The 18,766-nt window shown below is 43.7% G+C and overlaps 1 protein-coding gene across 39 annotated transcripts in view; it reads left to right on the top strand.

Annotated features, from left to right (window-relative positions):
• Madd (MAP kinase activating death domain) overlaps positions 1-18,766 on the top strand; it is a 45,838-nt gene that overhangs the window by 12,316 nt on the left and 14,756 nt on the right. For 4 of the 39 annotated variants that reach the window (XM_071616193.1, XM_071616192.1, XM_071616210.1 and 1 more), the window contains 19 exons: positions 110-345; positions 923-1,079; positions 1,352-1,455; positions 1,548-1,738; positions 2,115-2,368; positions 2,617-2,756; positions 4,279-4,380; positions 5,665-5,724; positions 6,084-6,186; positions 6,551-6,737; positions 6,834-6,984; positions 7,291-7,497; positions 10,192-10,292; positions 11,550-11,660; positions 11,957-12,115; positions 14,421-14,523; positions 15,096-15,216; positions 15,322-15,427; positions 17,057-17,167. In XM_071616193.1, the coding sequence (XP_071472294.1) occupies positions 110-345; positions 923-1,079; positions 1,352-1,455; positions 1,548-1,738; positions 2,115-2,368; positions 2,617-2,756; positions 4,279-4,380; positions 5,665-5,724; positions 6,084-6,186; positions 6,551-6,737; positions 6,834-6,984; positions 7,291-7,497; positions 10,192-10,292; positions 11,550-11,660; positions 11,957-12,115; positions 14,421-14,523; positions 15,096-15,216; positions 15,322-15,427; positions 17,057-17,167 (2,704 nt within the window). The remainder of the gene's footprint in view (positions 1-109; positions 346-922; positions 1,080-1,351; positions 1,456-1,547; positions 1,739-2,114; positions 2,369-2,616; positions 2,757-4,278; positions 4,381-5,664; positions 5,725-6,083; positions 6,187-6,550; positions 6,738-6,833; positions 6,985-7,290; positions 7,498-10,191; positions 10,293-11,549; positions 11,661-11,956; positions 12,116-14,420; positions 14,524-15,095; positions 15,217-15,321; positions 15,428-17,056; positions 17,168-18,766) is intronic. The other 35 variants (XM_071616208.1, XM_071616228.1, XM_071616207.1 and 32 more) reach the window with 22 other exon arrangements.

Raw genomic sequence — 18,766 nt, 5'->3', positions numbered from 1 at the left:
TCTGTTGAAGAATGGCTTTGGGAGGTGGTTAACACTGTGAATTGTGGAGTCCTCACTTTACAGGGTATGGTTGGTTCTCAGCTTATCTCAGCGTCATCTTCTTCCCCAGAGTGGCCATGGTACGGTTCTTCAACTCTGCCAACATGCTGCAGGGCTTTCAGATGCACACCCGCACCCTGAGACTATTTCCTCGGCCTGTGGTAGCTTTCCAAGCCGGTTCCTTTTTAGCCTCACGTCCCAGGCAGACTCCCTTTGCTGAGAAACTGGCCAGGACTCAGGCTGTGGAGTACTTTGGAGAATGGATCCTAAACCCCACCAATTACGCCTTTCAGCGAATTCACAACAGTGAGTTCACCTGCCCTCTGTTCTGCTCCACCTTCTATCTTTGAGCTCCTGATGGCCCTTCCTTTAGCTTGTTCTTTACTAATCTTTACCTGTCCCTTCCATTCCTGTTTTTTTTTTTTTTTTAGGTGGGAGGTCCCAGGGATTGAACTCAGGGGAACTGGACCACTGAGCCACATCCCCATCCCTATTTTGTATTTTATTTAGAGACAGGGTCTCATTGAGTTGCTTAGCACCTCGATTTTCCTGAGGCTGGCTTTGAACTCATGATCCTCCTGTCTTAGCCTCCTGAGCTGCTGGGATTACAGGCATACACCACCGTGCTTGGCTCCATTCTTGGCTTTTTTTTTTAATATTTATTTTTTAGTTGTAGTCCGACACAATACCTTTATTTTATTTATTTATTTTTATGTGGTGCTAAGGATCAAACCCAGGGCCCCATACATGCTAGGCGAGCGCTCTACCGCTGAGCCACAACCCCAGCCCTCCATTCTTGTTTTGTTTTAGACTTTTTCCTTTTTTGTGTGTTTACTTGCCTTTCACCCCTTGCTCCCAACTATTCTTTTTCTTCCTTGGGTAGATATGTTTGATCCAGCCCTGATTGGTGACAAGCCAAAGTGGTATGCCCACCAGCTGCAGCCCATCCACTATCGAGTCTATGATAGCAACTCCCAGCTGGCTGAGGCACTGACTGTACCACCAGAGCGTGACTCTGACTCTGACCCCACTGATGACAGGTGAGCAGTCCCTCTTATTAGCCCTTCTCCACAGCACATAGTGGGAGGCAAAACCTCTTAGGAGTTAGGAGTCAAGTCTTCGAAGCCTGGTATTTTATTTTGGTTGATTGTTTTTCTTGGCTTCTTTATTTTATCTTATTCCTGAACTTGAGTTAAAGTGTGCTCCATTTTTGTTTTTCCAAGTTTTGATTGCAGATTTTTTTTCCCCTCTCTTTTTCTGGTTTTGTTTGTTTGTTTCTTTTTCTTTTTTTTTAATGCCCTTCACTCTGCAGTGGCAGCGATAGTATGGATTATGATGACTCAAGCTCTTCTTACTCCTCCCTGGGTGACTTTGTCAGTGAAATGATGAAATGTGACATCAATGGTGATACTCCCAGTAAGTGTGCTTTGGTGAGATTGGCCTGCTCTAAACAGGGGTTAGGCTTGGGGATGAGATGATCTATACCTGTCTCTCTTGGGTTCTGGCAGATGTGGACCCTCTGACGCATGCAGCACTTGGGGATGCCAGTGAGGTGGAGATTGATGACCTGCAGAACCAAAAGGAATCAGAGGAGCCTGGCCCAGACAGTGAGAACTCTCAGGAAAACCCCCCAGAACGCTCCAGCTCCAGCACCACTGCCTGTAGCAGCCCTAGCACCGTCGTCCATGGAGCCAGCTCTGTACGTGAGCACGAGGAGGGGTGGGTGGATGAGAACCGTGGGTGGGAGTGTGGGCCTTGTCTCTGTTAGAAAGGTCATGCTATAGCTGTGAATTTGCCTTTCTTCACACTACCCTTCAGAGGCCCTATGACGTTAGAGCCTCTGAGATATAGTTTTGACCCCAGAGGGAGGTCACTGGGCTTTGTTCAGGGTGCAGCAAAGATGCTCGTGGTACAGTTTATGGGGACAGAGAACGGGGTGCCACAGAGATTTTTTTCCCACACATTTTATAGGCTGGGAATGGGATAGATCTGGCCTGGCCCTGCCAGACTAAGAATAAGGGAAGGCATCATTAGGCACCATGTGACCATATTTTTAAATTTAATATGGCCCTTAGGAACCTGCTGAGTCTACAGAGATGGATGATAAGGCAGCAGTAGATGTCTCCAAGCCCCTCCCTACCGTGCCTCCCAGCATTGGCAAATCGAATACGGACAGACGCCAGACAGAGATTGGAGAGGGGTCAGTGCGCCGGCGAACCTATGACAATCCATACTTCGAGCCCCAGTATGGCTTTCCCCCTGAGGAAGATGATGATGAGCAGGGGGAAAGTTACACTCCCCGATTCAGCCAACATGTCAATGGCAATCGGTGAGAGCCTGGGGATTCCTTCTAGATGGGTGACTGAAGGACCTCACTCCAGTGGACCCTGGGCAAGGGTTAATCAGAGAGTCTGAGAGTCTAAATGCTCTCATGGTTCTGCCATCCCTAAAGGGTGGTTCTTTGATCTAGGGGCTTAGCTGTGGGAAGGAAGCAGTGACTGCAGTGTAGTGTAAGGACCACACTCCCAAGATTAGGTACCGCTGCCTGGGGCTCATAGGTGCCGCTGTGCATTCAAGGGCTCAAAAGCTGCTGCGGCCCAACAGCTTGAAACTGGCAAGTGACTCCGAAGCAGAGTCAGACTCCCGAGCAAGCTCCCCCAACTCCACCATCTCCAACAACAGCACCGAGGGCTTCGGGGGCATCATGTCTTTTGCCAGTAAGTGCCTTAAGCTCTCTCATTGCTCTCTTCCTTTTTTCTCTATGGTAGGGTCTAACTATGGCAGATGTGTCTTAGAACTTGAGATGTGGGCTGGGTTGGCATTACCAGGCTCTAATGCAGATTATTTGGGTAATACTAAATAAAGTACTTTTAGATGACATAGTAAAAATGTGGGTGCAGTAGTACAAACTTGTAATCCCAGCTACTTGGGAAGCCGGTAGGTTCTATCTAGTCCAGCCTGGGCAACTTAGCAAGTCACTTCTTCAAAATAAAGACAATAGGGCTGGGGTTGTGGCTCAGAGGTAGAGCTGTCACCTAGCATGCATGAGGCACTGGGTTCGATCCTCAGCACCACATTAATAAAATAAAATAAAATAAAGGTATTGTGTCCACCTTAAAAATATTAAAAATTATCTTTAAAAAATAAATAAAATTAAAAAAAATAAAGAGAGTAGCTCAGTGGTAGAACCCTTGCCTAGCATGTGCAAGGCCCCAAGTTCAATCTCCAATACCTGGGAGGAAAAAAAAAAGACTAGTCATTATTTTGTTATACCTGGAAGTTTAGTTTTATTTCAGGCAAGACAGATGAGTGGTCAACCATAAATTAAGCACTAAATTCAAAATCAGCTGGGCGAGGTAGGGCACACCTATAATGCGAGCAGCTCTGGAGGCTGAGACAGGATGATTGCGAGTTCAAGCCAGCCTCAGCAATGGCAAGGGGATAAGCAACTCAGTGGAGACCCTGTCTCTAAATAAAATACAAAATAGGACTGGGGATGTGGCTCAGTAGTTGAGTGCCCCGAGTTCAATCCCAGATACCAGAAAAAAAAAATTCATAATCACATACTTACTTGTATACTTATGGGAATATTCTGGTCAATATTGCTTCAGATATATATTTGATACCTTCTTTGCCTGGTGAGGGCCTTTTGTGAACATGCTTTGAAATCTATACAGGATTGATTTTTTTTTTTTTTTTTTTGGTGGTGCTGGGATTAAACCCAGGGCCTTATGCATGTGAGACAAGCACTCTACCAACTGAGGCATTTCCCCAGCTCCGGGATTGATTTTTGATTTTTGTACTTAGAGAATTTCTAGCAATGAGGGGTGGTATCATTTAAAGATTAGAGATAGACCTCTAAACTAAGGACTTCAGAGAGTCAACAGAGAGATAGTTGTGATTTTGTGAGTTTTTTCAGATGCCAGGGAGGAGCTGCACCCACTTCAGACCAGAAGCATATTAACTACCAGTTTTCATGCTGATAGAAGTAGATGAGAAACACGGATATTGTGGGAGGTAGCCAGAGAAGGTTGTACTGGGTTTTGAGCATTCCTGGCAATGGCTCCTTTGTGTGCCCTAAGTTAGACTTGGTGCCTTCTAGATAGTGTAGGTTGTCTGATCTAGCACACTGGGATGCTGCCTGAAAGGAGAGACGAAGACGGTGCTGCAGTCACTGGAGGAGATGCTTTGATTGTTCGTCCTGCTAACTCATTGCTCTCACCCTCCCCACCCTCATAGGCAGCCTGTATCGGAACCACAGTACAAGTTTCAGCCTTTCAAACCTCACACTGCCCACCAAAGGTGCCCGAGAGAAGACCACACCATTCCCCAGTCTGAAAGGTAACTACAACTTTCTTTTGCCAAACTAGGTTACTCTGGAAGGTGTGTCAGGCCTATGGGTGCTTGTCAGGAGCCCTGTGTACCGTGTATCATTGGATTTGGCTGTTGCCCTTCATATTGCTTCTCATGGCTCTCACTGCACATCATGGGCTCTCGATGGTTGTCATATGGAGACCGTATCTGTAGCTAGAAAAGGCCCTGTTACATTATTGAGGATAGTGGCAATTGTGGGATTACTGTCGCTCTTGGCAGGAAACCTTGTCAAAGATACACAACTAACATAGGGATCATCAGCTGCCCCTAGTCAAGGGCAGGTTCCCACTGTGTGAATTTAGGATGAACTCCATCCCAAGGAACTGGCCCACAGAAGGATAGCTGCGGAGCTCCTGGCAGTGTTTATGGTGTCCAGCCTTTTACTATGGCTTCATGTCAACCTGGAGGCTGTGAGTGGGCCAGGTAGTATTAATTGGCTTCTGGACCCCGTTAAGACCTTGTTTCAGTTCACTTGTGATCTCTGGCAGTTTGAGAGGCTCTTCTGATTTTAATTTTATTTTCTTTTGTTTTCTCTGGATATTGTGCTGAAAGATTTAATCCTGATAGGAAGTATCGTGAGAAGCAACTCCTTATATTAACTGACTTCTCACTCCCAGGGTTTAAAAAGATCAGGAGTCTTTGGTGATGATGGGAAAATGCCATATGTGGGCAAAAATGACTTCAGAGTGGTAGTGTTGAGAACTCACTAGCGCTGCTCCCATGCATCCATACACAGCTGGGTAGGTTAGAGGTGGAAAGGTGTTAGTGTTGCTGGCTTTCCATTTGATACATTTGAGGGGAAGAGCAATTGGAACTCTCATTTGCATGTTGATGCTTCGTCTCATTTGCTGCACTTATCTCTCCTACCAGTTTCCCATCCTCACAGTCCTGCCCCACTTCCCATGATAGCATCAGCAAGATGAGTCTCTCCCCTGTGGATGCCCACAGGCTCTCTGGACCCCTGTGCTAGATGTTTCATGAAAACCAGTGGCCCTTCTTTCATGCATGTGCCTGTTCAGCACCTCAGGCTCTCCATATCATTTACCCCAGCCCTGGCTTTGAGAGTTTTCCCTTTAAGGATGGTCTTCCATAGAGCCTTGGTTGTCTCCTGGTCACTTGGCTTCCAGCTCTGATGTGCCCACTATTTAAGCTCTGGGAGAATGCTTGGATGATCTGACTTACTCTCCATCGATGGGTACAAGGGGATGCGGTATTGTGGTGCACCTACTAATTGTGTATTTTGTGTCCCAGTATTTGGGCTAAATACTCTAATGGAGATTGTTACTGAAGCCGGCCCCGGGAGTGGTGAAGGTGGGTCTTGCCCGTGAGCTGTGCATGATCTTTTTTTTCCTAGCATCTTCCGTGCCTGCCTGAGGGCCATCCTCCTCATGAAGCAAGAGGCATCACATGAGTGACCTGCCTTGCCTATCCCCCATGACACCCATGCTGCCCACAGGGCATGCTGCTGGTGCATGTGGAGTGGCCTGAGTCTCCATCCCCACCTCCTTCACATTGCCATGGCTGCTTTCTGCCTGTGTGTGATGCCCTGGTGCCACTCCCACCCAGCCCTGCTGGGGAATGGGCATGGAACATGGCGACCCAGGGTTGTGCTACTGTGGGTTTCTGGACTATGACAGTAATGTCTCTCATTCTGCCTTCCCTGCTTATAGGAAACAGGAGGGCATTAGTGGACCAAAAGTCATCTGTCATTAAACACAGTCCAACAGTGAAAAGAGAACCTCCATCACCCCAGGGCCGATCCAGCAATTCTAGGTAATAAATGCAGAGCTGTTTTAAAAATTCTCAGGTGGAGATAGATTCCTGTATAAAGCTTGAAGGATGCTCAGGATTGGGAAAGAAGCTCTAAGGATGGTAAATGAAATCAGTTTCCTGCCTGATTTCCACTTCTGATCCAATCCACTGCAGCAGTAACAGTTTGCAGTGTTGAAGAGGGTGAAATTGCTGAGGTGGGACTTGGCAAACCAGGTTATCTGCAGAGTTGGGGGATGTGGAGGCTGATGATATTCAGAGACTTGGCTTTGCATTTTGCCCCGGGAGGCAAATATATGGTCTGGTGAAAGGGGAGATGCTCTCCCGAGAAGCTGATAACCACAAAAGTGGTGTGTGGACCCTATAGTGAGAACCAGCAATTCCTGAAGGAGGTGGTACACAGTGTGCTGGACGGCCAGGGAGTGGGCTGGCTCAACATGAAAAAGGTACGCCGGCTGCTGGAGAGCGAGCAGCTGCGAGTCTTTGTCCTGAGCAAGCTGAACCGCACCGTGCAGTCAGAAGATGATGCTCGGCAGGACATCATCCCAGATGTGGTCAGTGTTTGGGCTAGAGGGTCGGAATCGACTGAGCAGAGGGCTGTGGCTGCCAAAGGGAATTTGCTAATTCTAGGACCTGGGTTGTCGTTGCAGGAGATCAGTCGAAAAGTGTACAAGGGAATGTTAGATCTCCTCAAGTGCACAGTCCTCAGCCTGGAGCAGTCTTATGCCCATGCAGGTCTGGGTGGCATGGCCAGCATCTTTGGCCTTCTGGAAATTGCCCAGACCCACTACTATAGTAAAGGTAGGGATCGTACCTGCTGGGCAACATGCCCTCTGCAACTGCCCCACTTGTCAGAAAGAGTCAGCACATTGTTCCCATGGCAAGTTTCCCAGTGCCTTGCTGCTTCCCATCAGGTCTTGGGGTTTTATTTTCTAGTGCATGTTTCTATGTAGTGGGTATTTAGAAAAATAAGGTCTTAGCTTTTCTTTCCTTGAACTTCTTCTATTCCACATCCTCCCATATCCTGGCTTCTCCTACCTCATTTCCCTGCCTCTATTCCCATTCGCTTCCTTTTTTGACCTCTTTCTGTATTTGATCTCTTCTCAGAACCAGACAAGCGGAAGAGAAGTCCAACAGAAAGTGTAAATACCCCAGTTGGCAAGGATCCTGGTCTGGCTGGGCGGGGGGACCCAAAGGCTATGGCACAACTGAGAGTCCCCCAGCTGGGACCTCGGGTACCAAGTGCTACAGGAAAGGGTCCTAAGGAAGTGGACACTAGAAGTTTAAAGGAAGAGAATTTTGTAGCCTCTATCGGTACGTATCATGGTGTCTGGTGTGCTGAGGGGTTCTGGCTTCTTAAATATTCCTCCGTCCTTTCCATCTGTCCAGAATCCTGCCTTTCTCTTCCCCATGCTTTGCTTTCTAAAGAGGGAGATAAGTCTATTTCCAGTGCATTTCTCTATGCTTCTCTATCCCTTATGCCTTGTCTGTAGCCACCCCACTGACATCTCAGAGGAAGAACAGAGGTTTTGTTTAGAGTCCCTGTGAGGCTTAGTGCAGGGAGTCTGAGCTACACTCCTGGTCCCTCTTTTTATTTACATCTAAATTCTTCATATAGCAAAGAGACCATGTGAGTTTCTAGAGGCTAGAAGGAAGCTTATAGATATGTCTTTGGGCTATAAAACTATGGTCATCTGGGTCTCTGAAGCCAATTTTCCCCCATCCAAAGCATTACACTGCCCTGGAATTCGCGCCTCTACAGCCTGTCCAGTGACTCTGTTTCCCTGGGTTCTAGACCTCAGAGGTATATATTTCTGTGTCAGCTCTTCTTTAAACCCTTCCTTTCCTGGACTTCATTAAAAGCTTTCTCCTGTTTGATAGTTTTCCATTCACTCTCTGGTATCACCATTGTTTGGCTCACTCCCTACTTCACCTTGCATCATCCAGGCTGTGTCTTTTCTGGTTCTAGGTGCCTGGGCATTATGCTTCCAGCTGATGCCTCTTTGCCACAACCGTTAGTGATTGGCACTATGTCTGCGTAAATGGTAATGAGGAGCCGTTTCCCTTTTCAGAGAGCTCCTTTCACTAGCCAGATAACTTTCTCCTAGAGGCATTCAGTCCTGGCTTTCTCCTGCCTGGTGTGATGTTCTAGAAAAAGTACCTACCTGCCTGTCTAGAGGTCTGGAGTTTTAGTCCTGTATCATCCACCAACTAGGAATGAGACTTTGGGCAAATAACTTCCCTCACAGGGGCTCTCTCTCCTCCTTTAGGAAATGAGAAAGGTCACACTAAGTAAACCCTGAAGTTCCTTCCAGGGACACAACTGTACCAATTGGTGTTGTTTCTGCTTTGCCCTACTGAGACACTTGTCTCACTATTTTGTCTTCTCTATCAGAGGCATTTCCCTCGAGGACTGGCTAAGAATGGGTCTCTTGGTAGGGCAGGCTCTAGTTCTGATGGGGAGTTTGTTTTTTGGGTAGCAAGAAGGAGGGATGCTGACTGCCTGCATGAGTTGGCCTCTGTCCAATCCAGTGAGTCAAACAGATGGGTGCTGCTGCTTCTGAACCCCTTTGACTGCTTGAGATGATCATCTCTCTTATCTGTTGTCTGTAAGAGCTGCTGTTCTCAGCTTGTTTGGCAGAGAACGTGGTGTGATGGAAGTCAAACTGATCCTAAATTATGCGCTCTCGAGCACATGTTCCAGACTCTTTAGGATCCGTTTCCTCATGCCAAAATGAAGGAGCTTGATGAAGGGCCCTTCAGCTCGAATATTGTACAGGGTTTTTGTTGGCACATTGGGGTTAGTTTTAGAAAGTTGATGTCTTTTTTCTTGAATTTGGGGAAGGCATTGGAATCTCTTGATTCTTCCTCCCTGCCCCCAAATAAAAATACTTTGTATCTCTTGATTGGTAATCCTGTGCCTGAGACTGAAGCAACTTGGGTGGGTGGGTTTCCATTTCGTCATCTGACCAGCCTCTGACTCTCTCTGTCTTTCTCTCCTGCTTGCATTGCATCTGGGGTAGAATTGTGGAACAAGCACCAGGAAGTGAAAAAGCAAAAAGCTTTGGAAAAACAGAGTAAGGAACAAATGCCCCTTCCTGTCCTTAAGTCTCCCATACCTGCCAACTTCCCAGGCCCAGTTGGGGCAGGCTCCCTTTGTCAGCCCCACCCCAAATTTACTCTTGGGGGGTATTGGACTGAAAGCAGGTAGGTGGTGTGTGACTCCGAGGTATATGGCTTGTAGACTGCTTCTTGCCCCTCCCCTTGTAGCTAGCAGTGAGGGTGTCGACTGAGTAAAATCCCTTAGATTGGTTTTCTACTGTGGCAGAGTTGGTGGGGAGAACCTTTGCTGATTGCAGAGTCCCTCATTGGCTGATAGCTCCCTCACCGTTAGGAGGCCTGTGGGCACAGTTGGCAGAGATGGTTGCTGTCCCTCTGTGTTGAGTCTGTAGCTGCCCACCTCTCCCTCTGGTGGCTTGCCTAGGCACGCTTTCTGGCTTTCTGTCATTCTGTCTTTCTGCCATACCATTGTGGGTGGGTGGGGTAGAATGGGATTTTTTTTCCTCAAATGTAGGCATTATAGGATGGGGGTAGGTGAGTGTTCCTCTCTTTTAGCCTAACCTTTTCTGGCCCCTTTGGGTGCATCTGCGTGGGAAGCACTGAATGACCTGGGGACCCTTAAATGATCTCGGCATCAGTGAAGCTCTGATTCTGGGTGCCATGGAATGTGGTTTAGACATTAGTTTGTGGAAACTTTTCTGTTTTAGGATGATTTGCTTAGAATTTTCTCAGACTGAGACGTTGGCTGCAGAGTCCCTTGAGACCAGGTCTAATTTGTACCTGGGGACCTCTTCCTCCAGTGATTCCTGGGGGTGGAGGGGCAGTTCCTGGAAAGGTGACTGGGACATGCTGAACAGGTCTTGGACCAGGCTGTGCTGCTGTCCCACTCCCTTCACCAGCCTGCCCCGAGCCTCTGTGTGTGAGTAACAGAAGTTTTCCCCTACTCAGGGCCCGACGTAATCAAACCTACCTTTGACCTTGGTGAAACAGAGGAGAAAAAATCACAGATCAGCGCAGATAGTGGTGTGAGCCTGACATCTGCTTCCCAGGTTTGTGGCAACCTTGTTGAAAATATTTAAGGTTAAATTTGCTATCTCGAGCTGGGGACATAGCTCAGTTAGTAGAGTGCTTGCCTTACCTGCACAATACCCTGGGTTCAATCCCCAGCCCACAAAAAAAGAAAAAAAAAATTGCTATTTCACAACACATTTCTATTTGTTTGTTTGTTTATTTATTTATTTTTATGGTGCTCAGGATTGAACTCAGGGCCTCACACATGCTAGAAAAATACTCAATCACTAAGCTACACCTTCAGCCCCTATTTTAACTTCAGTTAAAAACAACAACAAAAAAGAAGCAACAACTTCAAAACAACATATCCCATTATAGAGCAATGATTTAATGAGTATACTAGATACAATATTAATATCTATTAAAGATTGTGTTTTCAAGCTAGTGTGGTGGTACACGCCTGTAATTCCAGCAGTTTAGGAGACTGAGGCAGGAGGATTGCAAGTTTGAGGCCAGCCTGGGCAACTTAGCAAGACCTTGTTTCAAAATAAAAAAGAACTAGAGATGTAGCTTAGTGGTAAAGCATCCCTGGGTTCAATCCCGAATCCAAAAAAAGATTGTGCCTTCAAAAATTTAGTGACACAGGAAAATATTTTCAAAACTAGGTATACAATATTAATTCAATTTTATTATAAGAATGTATTTAGAGGGCTGGGATTGTAGCTCAGTGGTAGAGCACTTGCCTTGCATGCATGAGGCCCTGGGTTCAATCCTCAGCATCATATTAAAAAAATAAATGAATAAATAAAATAAAGACATTAAAAAAAAGTATTTAGAAAAAGACTAAAAGGAAATTATGAAAAACAGTGGTTAATGTGGGTGGCAGATTTGTGGCTTATTCTTATTTCCTTATTCTTTCATGTGTTTTCTGCAATGAGTGTGTATTTTTTAATGTGTATTATTTCTTTTTTGTTATGTAAGTCATAAATTTTCTATCAAAGAAAAAATAAGGGGCTGGGGTTGTGGCTTAGGGGTAGAGTGCTCGCCTCGCACATGTGAGACCCTGGGTTCGATCCTGAGCACCACATAAAAATAAATAAGTGAAATAAAGGTATTGTGTCCAACTACAACTAAAAAATAAATATTTAAAGAAAAAAGAAGTTGCTCATGACCTCTCTAGAGATGATATCAGAAGGGTGGGGAGGGGAGAAGGAAGAAGGTTCAGTATTTCTGAGGGAAACCGAGAGCAGGTAGGACACCTCTCCTACTATGTCTGTCCCTGTATCTTATTGCAGAGAACTGATCAAGACTCAGTCATCGGTGTGAGTCCACCTGTTATGATCCGCAGCTCAAGTCAGGATTCTGAAGTTAGCACCGTGGTAGGGGAACACCACACTGGCATCTTGGTGGGTGGAGTGTGGGTTCCCCCTTTGGAAAAGGGGGCTTCTTTCTCTTTGGAGGGTGCTCTTAGTCTCAGGTCAGCATGGGTCTCATGGTGGAGATAGGTACCTGTCATAGGTGCACATATACAGGATTTCACAGGGCTTCTCCTCATCTTATGAAGAATCAAGTACTTAGAGAAGCCACCTGACTCACTTATAAAATTTGATGCTTTCTTATTGTAGCAGAGAGCTCAAACAGTGTGACATTTCTGGGGCCCTTCCCTGGGGAGTATCTCTTACTACCTCTTTTCCCTTTCCAGGTGAGTAATAGTTCTGGAGAAACGCTTGGTGCAGACAGTGATCTGAGCAGCAATGCAGGTGATGGACCAGGTGGTGAGGGCAGTGCCCACTTGGCAAGTTCCCGGGGCACTTTGTCTGATAGTGAAATTGAGACCAACTCTGCCACAAGTGCCATCTTTGTAAGCTTTGTTTACTAACAAAAGAAGACCATTTCTTTAATGGGGGAGGGAAATAGGTTAGAAAAGAATGAAAAGTTGAGATACAATAAGAAGGAAAAGATGGAACTTGGGAAGGGTATAGTTCAGTGGTAGAGCACTTGCCTTATAGTTGCAAGGCCCTGGGTTCCATCCCCAGCACCAGAAAGAAAAGGAAAATGTAAAGTAAGGTATAGATAATATTTGGCTTTAAGAACAATGTTTTTTAAGGCATTTGTCAGTAATTTGACTCCAAGATCTAGACTTTTAGAACCCTTTCCTTAATCATAGGTGAGTTAAGTGTCCTTCTCAATCAGATATGAGCTTTGAATCATATGTAGTAATAATCCCCATATTTTAAAATTGATTGATTTTTAATTGATGCATTATAGTTGTACATAAAAATGGAGTTCATTGTTATGTATTCATGCATGCACATGGCATAGTCTGTGATCCTCATATTTAAAATGGACCAAGCAAAACCTTGTAACTCTCATTTAGTGCCAGTCTACATATTAACTGTGGATCAGTCCAGTTTTATTTTGGTTACTGCTCTATTTCTATATAGTACCTTCAAACAATATTTCAGGGCTGGGGTTTTAGGTTAGTGGTAGAGCGCTTGCCCAGCAAGTGTGAGGCACTGGGTTTGATCCTCAACACCACATAAAAATAAATAAATAAAAGATATTGTACCCATCTATAACTTTAAAAAGTTATAAAAAAATAGTATTTCATTACTAACATTTAAAATATTTACTCATTAATAAACGTGTGAAGTGATTAATAAGTGCCAGATTCCATACTAAAGGAACAGAGAGGAATAAGGCATGATTCTCACTCTCAAAAATTTGTAATTCGACAGATTGCTATAAATAGTCTCTTCTGATAGGCAAGGGGAACAAAGCCTTAGGAAAAAAAGAACTTGCCCTAGGTCACCCAAAGTTCTTGGCTAACTGTAATGAAATGAATTCTTTTTAGTCTTTGCCTTAGACAAGTAAGGCAAGTGTATATGTGCCTCTTTATATGCATTAAATACTTTGATACACTTGCCTCTTTGTTAGAGAAGAGAATGGGTATTCTGTAGAAGATCTCATAGATCCTTATCTTTGGTCTGTGGGGAGAATGGAAAATAAAATTTAAAAGAAATCAATTATTTAACTCTGGTTACCAAGACATTCTGTAGATGTATTTCTTCTAATAGTGATTCCCGAGTGAAGGTTGGGATAGGATTGGGAATCAGGGTCCCTCAAGTTAATGGGCCTTAACTCTGAGCTCAGTATTGTTTTAGCAAGAATATTTAAAATCCTTCCAATGTGCTTCTGTTCTGGATGTTAAAATTAATATCATGGAATATCAGTCTTCAGAAAGCCATTCATTCAGCTCTGTGCTACCTTTCCTAGACCTTCCTGAGACAAATTCTTACTTGTCCTAAGCTGGTGCAAGGGATCTATGTACAGTTGAGTTGCTGAGTGCAGTCACCTAAATTTCTTGGTTCAAAGAGCTGTTTTAACAAGAATAAATTATGCTAACTCTCTATGGCCCATTGAGCAAAGTATTGGGCTGTGAACTAGGAAACTGGCATTTAGTCACACTAATTAGATATTGCCCAATAACCTTTGATCAGTTGCTCCTTTGCTTATTCTGTCCCTGTGTTACGAAAGGGCATGGTATTACTTACATCTTACCTAGGCAGAAATGTTTTTGATTCAATAGAAAGTCTAATACTTCAGAAGTGACAAATGAAGTTAGTGATACTTCTCAGAGGCAGTAAGAGATGTAGGATAGAAGAAATTAACATTTTAAAATCAATTACCAACTGTGTGCCAGGCACTGCTAAGTGCTTTTCATATTTAATCCTTGTGGGGTGTAACTCAGTGGTGAAATGTATGAGGCCCTGGTTCAATCCCTAGCACTAGAAAAAAATTAAATTTATTCCTTGCTGTAGTCCTGTGATGAGGAAAAGCCTGTGTTCTTTCTACTATGTTGTGCTGCTATTCGCTTTCTACTAATATCTTGAGAGAATTTGCCTGGTTATTATTTTTTTTTTTTAAGAGAAAGTTGTCATACAGAGTCTAAGGAGTGAAGATAAGTCAGAATGAAAGGTTGATCACTTTATTTGGGAGGCAGTAACAGAAAGCAGGGTTATCAGATTGATTTTTAGTCAAATCCTAGAGGCAAGCAAGGCCACTGGAATTTTTGTTGCTAATGGATGGTGCCTGGTGTGAGCCTTTTGGTGAGATGTTTGGTTTACCTTGTCCCTATTCACTGACCTATCACCTTGTCTCTCTAGGGTAAAGCCCACAGCCTGAAGCCAAAGGAGAAGCTGGCAGGCAGCCCAGTTCGCTCTTCTGAAGATGTAAGCCAGCGCGTCTATCTCTACGAGGGACTCCTAGGTGAGAAGTGGACTGGGAAGGCCCTTCACACTGAAAGAGAAAGTTGGGCTCAGCCAGAGGAGAGGGTAATACTGGCCAGTAGCTGCTTAGCTCTTTGCTGATCTCAATGTTAACAATGGATAAAATTTCATTTCTGAAGCAAGCAAATTATTGGATCTGGAACAAGCAGTAGGCGAAAACTAGATGAGATTGGATTTTGGCATTAATCAATAGCTGTCTTTCTGTCTTCCTTTCTTTACTTTCTTGCTGCCATGGTCTTTCCTGCTCACAATTGGCAGGAAGGGACAAAGGATCGATGTGGGACCAGTTAGAGGATGCTGCTATGGAGACCTTTTCTATAAGTAACCACTTTTCTTTGTGTGCTGTGTTCATGCTTCCTGCTTGGGAGGGACTGGGACTTACTCGGTAGCATCTGGGTCTGGTGGCAGGAGTGTTAGATCTGGGGTAGAGGTTCATGTTTCCCATGGATTGGAATCACTCTCTTTGGTCTGGGGTTTACTCTCTTTATTTTTGTTTGGCAGCTGTATTCCTTCAATGTTAAATATTCTCTAAAAAGTCTTTATTCTACACAGGCAAAGAGCGTTCTACTTTATGGGACCAAATGCAATTCTGGGAAGATGCGTTTTTAGATGCTGTGATGTTAGAGAGAGAAGGGATGGGTATGGATCAGGGTCCCCAGGAAATGATTGACAGGTATGAAGCTTGAAAAACCTGTGGGAGTGTGCAAATCCAGCCTTCTCCCTGTTAGTTCAGTGGTCTCCTACCTGAGGGCTGACTTTTGCCTGGTCTTCTGCTTAGGTACCTGTCCCTGGGAGAACATGACCGGAAGCGCCTGGAAGATGATGAAGATCGCTTGTTAGCAACCCTTTTGCACAACCTCATCTCCTACATGTTGCTGATGAAGGTAACATTGATTTTGCGTATGTCTGGCTGTTACTGATGTTGGAAGGGCGAGGTTTGTTCCTATTGCCTAAATTCAGGTGTCCTTGGGAAGCTATTAAAGCATTTTATGGGGAGCTGGGTGAGGTGGCGCATGCCTGTAGTCCCAGTGGCTCGGGAGACTGAGGCAGGAGGATCACGAGTTCAAAGCCAGCCTCAGCAACTTAGCAAGGCCTTAAGTTACTCAGTGAGACCCTGTCTCTAAATAAAATACAAAATAGGGCTGGGATGTGGCTCAGTGGCCGAGTGGCCCTGAGTTCAATCCCTGGTATCCCTGATAAAAAGCATCTTACGGGGGATCTCTTTCTGATTGAAAAGTTTGATTCCTCTCTATCAGTTTGCATAGGATCTCTTTAGCCGAAACTACCAGGATGTTATGCTAATGAGTGTTGTAAAGGTAATTGACCCTTTTATACTATGTTTATTTTGAATTTTATGTGGGCTCCCCTAAGTAGTCTTAGGATGCCAGTAGAGCTTCACACATAATACAATGGATTATTTATTTTTTAGTAGGTTCTAAAACCTTAGAAAGGATGCTCAGAATTTACTTTTCAGCAGCAGCCTGTTTTCATATAGGATTTTTCAACAACTATAAAAAGAGCTAGCCATTAGCAAAGTAATGTTTGATATGGTTGTGCTTGGATTTTATAGCTGTGGAAGAAGTATGGTTCCAGATGAAAAGTCCTGCTCTGATAGGGAAACATAATTTTGGGGTTGGTGGGTAGAAGAGAGTTGTTTGAGAATGAGTCCTTGAGAATAGCTTTCCTCCTGCTCTTCCCAGCCTCCTTAGATTTGAAGGGATCAGTTAATCAAATGCAGAGAATTTTGGGTTGCTCACTTTCTGTTGTAAGGTTCCCTCTACTCTGTTGAATTCCAGGGGCACCAGTTGACTGGTTGGGGAAAGATGGTGATTCTTAACCTTCAGAGGATCTCAGCTACTACAGTCTCAGAATTGCCATTCTGAGTCATTATTTCTACATTATGCTCTGAGGAGCCCTTTAGGGGTGAATGTTATCTTTTGGGGATGACAGGAAGTGTCCCCTTGAAGCCTGTCCACTCTCAGAGCCACTTTTTTGCAGGAGCTAACCAGAGATAGAACCAGGACTTTTCTCCCTGGTACATTGGCAGAACACCCAGTCAAAAGCATTCTCCCATGTTCAGAGATGTGTTCTTTCAGAATCCCACTTCTTTATACAAAATACATGTATGAAGATGTGAAAAAAAAAAGAAAAGCGTTACCTTAGATTAGGCAGAGAGAAGTGATGGGAGGGGAGGGGGGGAATGTGGGGATAAGAAAGATAGTAGAATGAAACAGACATTATTATTTCTGTGTGTATATATGTGACTGCATGACCAATATGATTCTGTAACCTGTACACTCAGAAAAATGAGAAATTATATCCCATCTGATTCAAATGTATGATATATCAAAGTCATTGTACTGTCATGTATAACTAATTAAAACAAATAAAAAAATAAAAGAATCCCACTTTCTGTCAGATAGGAGGAAGCTCACTTGTACATTCTTTTGTCTCTACCTCAGTTGAAAGTAGTAGAGCAGATCCTTTATTAACGTTCTATCTTGGTTTTCCAGGTGAACAAGAATGACATCCGAAAGAAGGTGCGACGTCTGATGGGAAAGTCACATATTGGACTTGGGTATAGCCAGCAAATCAACGAGGTGCTTGATCAGCTGGCGAACCTGGTGAGCATCGCTCGACCCTCCCCTGGGCTCTCCTTTTGATCACTTGCCATCCTCCCCTCTAGGCTTCTGGCCTAATGCATAGGTTTCCCCAAGGCCATTTCTCATCTGTGTCACTGTGCAGTCCAGTTCAGCCCTAGTTTTGAGGATAAGACAGTAGTCTAGATGAGGTTTTAGCCCTTATGTTCTGTACTAGGATTCTGTACTGAAACTACCTAGTGCAGAAGTTTCTACATGTGATCTTTGGATTCCTGAGAATCTACAAAGTAAAAACTGTTTTCATTATGATAGTAAAATGCCTGTTTCCTGGCTCTACATTTTCACTGATGCTGCAAAAGCAGTGGTGTGTAAACTGCTGACGCCTTAACACCCTGACTCCAAACTGTGCTAGCCCAGCCTCACCTCCATGATCTGTCACTTGTGAATGTCCTTGATAAATCAATGAAAACCATTGCTTTTATTAAACCTCTTATCACTGATCATATGTCTTTAATATGCTGAGTTACAAAATGGGAAGTATGCATACTGTATTTCTGTTGATGAATGTTTTGAGGATAAACAGATTGAATTGCAAGATGAACTGTTAGCTTTGTTCATGGATCACTACTTTTACTTGAAAGAATGACTAACAAACTATGGTTATTCAGAATTGAGTATTTAGCAGACATTTTCTCCAAAATTAATAGAGGTGAGCCAGTTTAAAGGAAAACACTAGATAGTACTTTTACTAATGATAAGATTCAAGCTTACAAATGAAAATGAGTATTTTGGGCGATTTTTGAGCTTGAATTATCTCAATATTTTAAGAGATATTTTCTAATGAGATTGTTGATAACATTAATGAATTTTTTTTTTTTTTTACATTGTGTAATGAGAAGGATTTTACAAATACAGTGTGTGTGTGATACTACAAGTTCAAGCATGGATAAAAGAAGCACTGAAAATATAATCTAGACAGGTAGATTTTAGTGTAATACTATGAAATGCTCATTGATATGCTTTCTGGTTCTACCTAATGACTAACTTTTAAGAAACTGCTATTTTGGGGTTGGGGTTGGGGTTCAGTGGTAGCGCACTTGCCTAGTATGCGTGAGGCACTGGGTTCGATTCTCAGCACCACATACAAATAAATAAAATAAGGATTCATCAACAACTAATTAAAAAAAAAAAGAAATTGCTATTTTGAGTTCTGGTATAGTGGCAAAGAAGAGTATGCATATTTATCCAAAAAGGCTATTAAAATTCTTCTCCCTTTTCCAAACTGGTATGTGTAAAGTCAGATTTTCTTCATACACCTTAACCAAAGCAACATGTTATAACAGGGTGAGTGCAGAAGCAGATATGAAAATGTAGCTATTTTCTATTAAGTCAAATATTAAAGAGATTTGCAAAAATGTAAAACATGGTCACTCTTCATTTTTGTTGTTGTTGGGGAAAATATATTTTTTTAAAAAATATGTTATTTAGGGTTGGGGATGTAGCTCAGTGGAACAGAGCTTGCCTAGCACATCTGAGGCACTGCTAGGTCCGATCCTCAGAACACATAAAAATAAATAAATAAAATAAAGGTATTGTGTCCATCTTAAAAAAAAAAAGATATGT

This window comes from Marmota flaviventris, chromosome 9 (genome assembly GCF_047511675.1).
Source record: "Marmota flaviventris isolate mMarFla1 chromosome 9, mMarFla1.hap1, whole genome shotgun sequence".
Lineage (NCBI taxonomy): Eukaryota > Metazoa > Chordata > Mammalia > Rodentia > Sciuridae > Marmota > Marmota flaviventris.
The sequence above is the reverse complement of the archived record's forward strand: the minus strand, read 5'-3'. Positions and strand labels throughout refer to the sequence as shown.